The 8,830-nt window shown below is 35.3% G+C and overlaps 1 protein-coding gene across 2 annotated transcripts in view; it reads left to right on the top strand.

Annotated features, from left to right (window-relative positions):
- The window catches only part of LOC121733723 (organic cation transporter protein-like), a 68,604-nt gene extending 60,703 nt beyond the window's left edge, over window positions 1–7,901 (top strand). For both annotated transcript variants that reach the window (XM_042124073.1, XM_042124072.1), the window contains exons 2-7: window positions 3,792–3,970; window positions 4,620–4,951; window positions 5,314–5,634; window positions 5,920–6,547; window positions 6,920–7,020; window positions 7,626–7,901. In XM_042124073.1, coding sequence (XP_041980007.1) covers window positions 3,792–3,970; window positions 4,620–4,951; window positions 5,314–5,634; window positions 5,920–6,547; window positions 6,920–7,020; window positions 7,626–7,692 — 1,628 coding nt within the window. In that variant the 3' untranslated portion in view covers window positions 7,693–7,901. The remainder of the gene's footprint in view (window positions 1–3,791; window positions 3,971–4,619; window positions 4,952–5,313; window positions 5,635–5,919; window positions 6,548–6,919; window positions 7,021–7,625) is intronic.
- The last annotated feature ends 929 nt before the right edge of the window (window positions 7,902–8,830 follow it).

Below are 8,830 nucleotides of genomic sequence, written 5' to 3' on the forward strand. Positions count from 1 at the left end.
CTTTGACCACAGAATTTGACAGATGACAGCTGGTCCGACAAGGCTTTAAATGAACGTGCGCGGGGGCGCTGCTGGTAAAGTGAAAAATGGCGTTTTTGTATGATGACGGCGTTAGTTCCTTTTTTCGCCACGTGCATTTAATGCCTTATCGAGCTCTATTGATAAGGTTAAACATGGCGTCCATTTTTGACTTTAACCAAAGATTTGACATTTTGTATTGTCGTTAAAGTTATAGTTAAAGTAAGTTGGTGCAACCCACCCTTAAAGTCGTTTTAGAATGGCAAGCATTAACACAGTTAACACACAGACAAACAGACAGATACTCGTAATTCGTAGGCCTTAGCGTACGGACGAACTATAATATTATTAATATAGACATTTATGCTACTTCCTTTGGCATTAGAGAAGGTGATAGAACTCTGAGAAGGCTCACCTTCTCCAGAGTTCTATCACCTTCACTAATATCTCAAAATTAGAGAAGGCAGTAGTAGTAAGGTGAGATATTTTGAAAAGTTTTTTGTGGTGAACTTTGTATCAATACCCTACTAATATAAGCCTTCCCTGGACTCAATTATTTTAAGACTAGACCTATCAGACAGAGAGCGGTCACGCGTTTAAGCGTTCTGCGTTCGAGCGGTCAGTCACACAGGAGGAATTTTAGCACGGTCAGAACGCCTTCTGTGAAGTTCTGTGTGAGTATACAAAACAGAGAACGCTACCGCTTGAACGCTTGACCGCGTAACCGCTCTTTGTCTAATAGGTCCCTAAATCAGTTCAGACATTCTCAATTTTTAGCGAGATAAAATTCTTGTTATCATCATCACATTGCCGCGTTAAATCTTAACTTGTGATTGTAATATCACAAGTTAAGATTTGTGAATAGATTTGAATTAGATTACTGTAAGTAAATCAAACACGCTCCAACTATTATAATTCTATTTTCTTTAATAGGTGTCAAATAATGCAGAGTCGATTTTAAAATCAATTTTCCTAAAATTAAGAACTTTATATAATTGTATAATTTTGTTTGCATTATATTGTGACACTAATCATTATAAAGATACAATAATTAGAATGTCATTATTGAAAATATATTCTTAGATTCCCACGTTTAAATTCATATTAATGGTCGTAACTTTTTGCGATATTGAAGGCAAACGACCTCTTATAATATAAGTATCCTTTGCATATCCGTTATCAGTTTCTATAAATACCAAAAATTGATCCGGAATAATCATATTGTACGCCAAAAATAGACTAAGGTCTTGAATGAATTAGCCAAAGGAAGTAGCATAAATGTCTATATTAATACTTTTATATTATAGTTCGTCCGTACGCTAAGGCCTACGAATTACGAGTATCTGTCTGTTTGTCTGTGTGTTAATGCTTGCCATTCTAAAACGACTTTGGGTTGCACCAACTTACTTTAACTATAACTTTAACGACAATACAAAATGTCAAATCTTTGGTTAAAGTCAAAAATGGACGCCATGTTTAACCTTATCAATAGAGCTCGATAAGGCATTAAATGCACGTGGTGAAAAAAGGAACTAACGCCGTCATCATACAAAAACGCCATTTTTCACTTTGTCAGCAGCGCCCCCGCGCACGTTCATTTAAAGCCTTGTCGGACCAGCTGTCATCTGTCAAATTCTGTGGTCAAAGTTAAGGTTAAAGTTAAAGTATATAATATTTTTATATTTGATAATAACTTTAACTTTAACCACGCCTCTGGTGCAACCCACCCTAATTAGTATGAAGATATTTTAGCCCCATGATAGATATCAGCAAATTGAATAATTCAAATACTGTAGTATCAAGGATTTAAATAATATCGATTTTAATACAACAAGCAAACACACATGATAACTTTCTGCTTTTTTACTGTCAATTTAAATTAACATAATCAGTCGCCTTGGCCGCAAATCCTACTGTCTATTGAATTACCAGATATCATAACTTCAATGGTTTAGTTCCGGTGACAGTCACAATTTTAAATTAACATCTACTGTATGCATGGGCGTACCCAAGTTCTGGGCCAGGGGGGGGCAAAATACCCAGGTCTGGGCCAGGGGGGGCAAATAACCTAGGTTCTGGGCCAGGGGGGGGCAAATCAGATTTTTTATAAGCTAGGAGTTTATAAAGAATAAAAAATATATAATTTTTAGTTGTGTAAATATTGTATTGCAAACAAATGGCAAAAATTCGTTTTCTTAATTTTTGATTTTAATAGATAAAAGTACTAGATAATATACTTAGTAGGGACGTCAACATGATCCAGTACCCCCCCTCGGTACGCCCACGACTGTATGCATTTGCATGAAGATTGTAGGTCATTATTCCTTGTTTAGTTCTGAGGCACTTACAGACATAATAATATGTACTCGTTTATAAACTCAATATTAAAACATTCAATAGTATTTTAAGCAAAAATAAATAAGATCCTAGACCAACAAATTATGTAAATTTATAATAATAGCTAAATGTTTAATTAACATTATAAATGTTTCTAGCATCCGTTATGTGTCAATGTCTTTTCTAGAAGCCTAGTAAAATAAATTTTATTTTCAATGCAAAATTAATCAGCCAGTTATTTGAATTTCACAAATAATCTTATAATCTTAATAAATTACCATATTAAAATTGTAGCTGAATATTTATTTCGCAAATAGAAAGGAACACGTTTTTTGTCACGAGGATTTTTTTTCCATCTTTTACATCTACAATATTAACTATTAGAAAGATTTGTAGTTTTGTATGTTTGTAATGAATAAACTCAAAAACTACTGTGCCGATTTCAAAAATCATTTTACCATTGGAAAGCTACATTCACCCTGGGTAACATGTGCTATATTTAATGCTAGAAAAGGTTAGGGATAAATAACTACTAACGTAATAATTATAACCCAAAATGTAAAAAACTGCCCTAAAACGTATTTCGTCGCATGCGCTGCACAAAATATTGATGATAGAACAAAAGTATGTTCTATTAAAAAAAATCTGATGTCCACAATTGGGATTTACCGCTAGTCCTTTATAAATTGAATATTATTATGTAAATCCTTAACATTGTTAGATAATTATTACAATTTAGAATTATCAAAGGCAATTATAATAACCATAATATATGATAACATAAGTGGTTTATTGGCGTAAAGGCGTTTATTTATATAAATATTAATTAGGCACAAAATATATGTCATAGTAATAATAAATACAGACTTAATTACTTTTTAGCTAATCGCACTAGTCCGTAGCCTCAGACGTTATCAATAACCTCTAATACTAGGTCATGATAATCTTTACACATGTTATAATTTCCTTCTACAAATGGTCGACTATTCCTTATAATAATGAAATTATTGCTTATTATTGTAACAAACTCCTCATTTAAATCATGATAATATTATTATTTCGAATACCGTAATATGAAAATATAACAATCGTAGTCATCGTCGTTAGCATAAATATTATGAAGAAGAGGTCTTACTACAAAGTCCCTGAGGAACTCCTCATTAAAAATTTAAAAAAGATACAAAAAGCAGTATAATATTATCTGATTATTATTATTTTTATCCAAAAGCCAGAACTTCTACATATAAATTAGGTAAAGATATTACGTACTTTTATTTTATAAGAAGTGCATGAGTTATTTTATCTAAAGCCTATGTGTAATCCGTGTTAATTCGCTCTATTTGTTATTAGAAATCACAATGACCTTTGTTCGAAAACGGTGTTTATGACAAACAATCTTAATAACTTTAACTAATATATGAATATTTTATTTTCAGTTATACCAATACAAGGACTCAGTAAGGACAAACCGAAGGCTCCGGAACATGATGACGGAGAACAAGACGTCGTGTCCAAGATCATCGGGGACTATGGGCCTTGGCAGCTGATGATCACCTTCCTGCTCTCACTCTTCTCTTTCCCCTGCACATTCCACATTTACCTGCCTACTTTTACGGTAAGATTGTTAAGGATAATTGCCATCGGAATCAGAGCATGAAAAAATTATTTTAATTTAAGTACTAACCCTAATTATTATTATTGGATTTGGTTGAGCTGCGTTCAAATGGATATAATATGTCAATTACATATTACTTGGCTATACTTGGCTAAAGTTACATACAAATTAATATCCATTTTCACTAACTAACATTGAAGATGGTTGTTTGTTTTATCTTCAGCTGATTTCATACAATATAGCAAAACAAAGTTCTAAGAGTAAATACTGAACTTATAGTGATAGAGTCTTTTGTAACCTTGGTGTCAACAATATTATAGTATAGCACAGAATAGTTAATAGTATAAGTAGTCAAAACACCGCCTAAGAATTTATTAAGGAACCCATTATGTAATAACGGCTAATTTTCATAAACCTTAGTTGAGACTCTTAGAGGGTACAATTGAATTATGTTTCCTATTGTCCACAGTAATCTCTAGGACAAAAGGGATACAAAACATTACCTTATTATACCTGCCCAATTATACAATTTGATAGCGCGGCTACCACATACAAAATGTATGTCTATTAGGCCAAGCCTTTTGTTAATCATTAGCCAGCCAACTAAATATCTGGTATATCCTCAATGATTGCTCTTGTTCCATTCCAGGCTACACAAACGAAGTTTTGGTGCGCAAGGCCGGAAAACTTATCAAGTGTACCTCTTGACATATGGCTCAACTACAGCCAGCCTACCGATGCCTGCCACGTCCGTGCGATACCATCCTACGTCACTGTGGAAGATATTATGAACTACACAGCGCCTCTGACGTCACTAGTAAAGTGCACAGAATGGGAGTTCGACAGATCTGACGTTGGCAACACCATCATATCAGAATGGAGTTTGGTATGCGATCGATCGGGACTCACAAATTTGGCGGAAGTTGTGTTCCTTGTTGGAATCGGTGTGGGAGGTGTCGTTGGTGGCTGGATATCTGATAAGTAAGTTCTTATTCCATAATTTTTTTTATGAATTGAACTATGTAATAAACTTTAAAGTCTTGTACATATTATGTACATATAAGCCATTGTACATATTACGTACGTTGCGTACATTAATTGTTGCTTGAACTTAAACTTACGCGTCTGTACCTAATACCTATCTACTCTCGCTGAAATAAGAATGCGTAAGAAGAGTCCAGTATTTTGTGCATATTATAATCAAAGAATTATACCAATTATGTACTTGACTTTTTACTTAATTAAATGTATAGACGAAGTTTCTTAAATTTTTTCTTTAAATACTCTTATATTTTATGATAGCATAAACTTTAGCATGTTTTTACGAATGTTTTCTTTTCCAGGTTTGGACGAAAGAGGATACTTATCAGTATGATCGTAGCGCAGAGCGCGCTCGCCATACTCTCTCTGCTAGTCAACACGTACGTCCAGTACGTGGGAGTGCGTTTGGTGATGGGTCTGGTCTCCGTATCCGTGGTATACGCCGCCTTCGTGTTGAGTGTGGAGCTGGTGGGCGGGAAGTGGGTCACCATTGCGGGCGTCTGCAATTTCTTCCCGCTCCCGCTTGCTTATGTCATCGTGTCCCTAGTCTCGCTGGTGCTGCCAAACTGGAGGGATTTGCAGCTAGCACTGTCGATACCCGGATGTTTCCTGATATTCTTAGGGTGAGTTTCTTGTTTAAGTCGAAACTTTTTGGCATTCCCCAACGTAATTAAAATGATTATTCGTCGTAACAACTCTCACGTGTAAATAGTACATGCAAGTGACAATAATCATTAATGGTACATTAATGGTACCGTAAATAGCCCAAGTATGTTAAAGCAGAAACTATTATAGAAATTCCACGATTAGAACAATGTTCCATACCTATCATACAGCTATGTTTACAATGGCACGGTTTTATCGTTATCGACGTATTGTAATTAACCGTTAAACTGTTTTGTTTTCAGACTTGTCCTCCCCGAATCTCCACGATGGTTACTAAGCATGGGCAGGACACAGGAAGCCAAAGTAATATTGGAAAAGGTCGCCAGATTCAACAAGAGAGACACGACGGAAATTGACAAGCTACTGAGCACTCAGCAAAAAGAAAACTCGAACGGAAATTCGAACGTTGTGATGCTGTTCAAAGGGTATCTCTTCAAACGCACCACATGCTTATTCCTTGCCTGGTTCTCCATGACAATTGCCTACTATGGCCTTCTACTGAACATTGGCAATTTCAATCTGGGAAACTTACATTTAACATCAATCATATTAGCGCTGGTTGAGATCCCGGCGATCGCTCTAAGCATACCGATCCTTCTGAAGGCTGGCAGACGGATACCTATATTTATCACCATGATGGTGTGCGGTCTGTCTTGCGTCGCGAGCGAGCTGTTCTCCATTTCGTTCGAGGATGATTGGATAATGATCATATGTTTGATGGTCGGGAAATTTGCTATCGGAGCCACGAATATGATGCTACCGATATTCACGGCGGAGCTGTACCCCACGTTGCTAAGGAACCTCGGAGTCGGGGCCAGTCAGCTGGCAGCGGGCCTGGCGCTGATGTGTATTCCATATTTGTGGAACTTGGTGAGTGTATACTAACTTAAATTTATTGAAGAGTTTGATGATTAAATGGGGCTTATGTCAAATAAATCTTCATTTAATTACAGTTGAGGAATATCCGTCTTTTGAGTGCGGCAGTTAGACACAAAATAACTTATGAAACAGCTAGATTATATAAATCGTTTGTTTCACACATGTGTGAAACAAACGATTTATATAATCTAGCTGTATGTTGTGTGAAAACACATGTTCATTCAATGCATTCTCATTAAACGGGAATTATCAAGTTTAGAAAAAATAAGATATGATTTCCCGTATAAAAAAAATTACCAACCCGTTTAAAAATAACAATATAGAAACAATTTATCTAAACTTCAATAATTGTTATCCTTACAGACAAAAATAAATCTACATTTGCCGATGGCGACGATTGCCGTTCTAAGTGCGATAGGCGGCGGCATCATATTGCTACTGCCTGATACAGTTGACCATAAAACGTAAGTATTTTTGCTAGTAGCAAAAATTTGACGGTACTCGAGTATAAGTCAGAATACTTATGAAATTATTGCATATTTTGCATTAAACCACGATGATACTAACAAACTATACACACAAATTCATAATGCGAGTTGCGACCATAGACCTGCAAATAGTTGCACTAATCTGGTTTGTCTCTTTCATAACACTTAAGGGTGGGTTGCACCAACTTACTTTAGCTTGAGCTCGACAAGGCTTTGAATGAACGTGGCGAAAAAAGGAACTAACGCTATCATTATACAAAAACGCCATTTTTGCCACAACAACGCCACAACGCAGCGTTCCCGCCCACGTCCATTTCAAGCCTTGTCAGACCAGCTGTCATCTGTCAAATTCTGTGGTAAAAGTTAAGGTTAAAGTTAAAGTTAGCCTTAACTATAACCATAACTTTGACCATAACTTTAACCACGCCTCTGATGCAACCCACCCTAAGAATGAACAAGATAGCACAACGATATTAATCACGATTTAACCCAGACTAGTACAACACATTTTTGACACTATTTTAATTAATGCATAATCTAAGTAAAATGTACTATTTCAAAACTCTTATTATGTTTTTCAGGCAAGCTCCGGAAAACACTTCAGCGTGTAACGGAACGTTTACCGCCACTGACGACAGAGGGCGCTAAACAGTGTGTGCCAAAGTGACAGTGACATTTACAAGTGTACATAGAACTACCCTCAGGAATTACTTAGTACTAAGTTATTCTAGTATTTTTGATAAAATGTGTGATACGTGTTTTGTTTTGAAAGAAAATGGTTTATTTAGTTTAAACAAATGTAGTGTACCATCGAAGACATTGATTCATAGGCAGTAGACGGACCTACGTCATATTTTGGTTGGATTATGTCTATTCAATGTAAGTCATGATCTGTCGGCTGGGCAATCCCAGCCGATCCCAGCCGATCAATACATAACTCAACTAAATTAAGTGATTTTTCCTTTTCCCTAAAATTTTTCATTCATCGATTTTCAATAACAAATTTTAAAAAAATGAGGCCTGAGGGTGATTTAAGAATATCGGCAAAGGAACAAATTGGATCTGTACTTCGACAATACATCTATGCATAATTTTCAGTAGCTCTACCATGAGTATAGTATTTTTCGATACTCGCTACTGACTACCGTAAATGTTCAGTAACAGTAATGGCAAATTTTACAGCGCCTCTAGCGGTTACTTGTCGAACTACAGATACAATTTGTTTCTATGCCGATATTCTTAAATCGCCCTCAGGCCTCATTTTTTTTTAATTTGTTATTGAAAATCGATGAATGAAAAATTTTAGGGAATAGGAAAAAAAAACACCTGAAAATGGCTTAAAACTTCTAACAATACCTATGCATAATCTTTTAATCTTTCTTTAAAATTGCTTTACATAATTTGTGATTTTTAGGCCCAATTTCACCAACGAATGTTAGTGTTAACAGCTTGTTAAAATGTCATGTCTTCTCTTACATTCATATGAAAAACGAAAGAATTAACGTGATAGTAATCCGGGCGTTAATTTTATTAGTCGTTGGTGAAATTGAGCCTTAGATTTTATATTATAAAGTAGATTTTACTGTATCAAATGTGCGAGAAAATGAGTCATTTTCGAATGTGTTTGTTTTATTGTAATGTATTAATATCTAATAATCAAAATATTTTATAGTTTTAAAGAGATTCCAAATTTTAAATAGGCATATATCTAAGTTTTGCCACCGACTTCTATTATTATTATTTCTGAACTTCTAATTCGAACTCGAAACCTTGAAGGCCCCATGTA

The sequence above is a fragment of the Aricia agestis genome, chromosome 14 (genome assembly GCF_905147365.1).
Source record: "Aricia agestis chromosome 14, ilAriAges1.1, whole genome shotgun sequence".
In the NCBI taxonomy this organism is placed as follows: domain Eukaryota; kingdom Metazoa; phylum Arthropoda; class Insecta; order Lepidoptera; family Lycaenidae; genus Aricia; species Aricia agestis.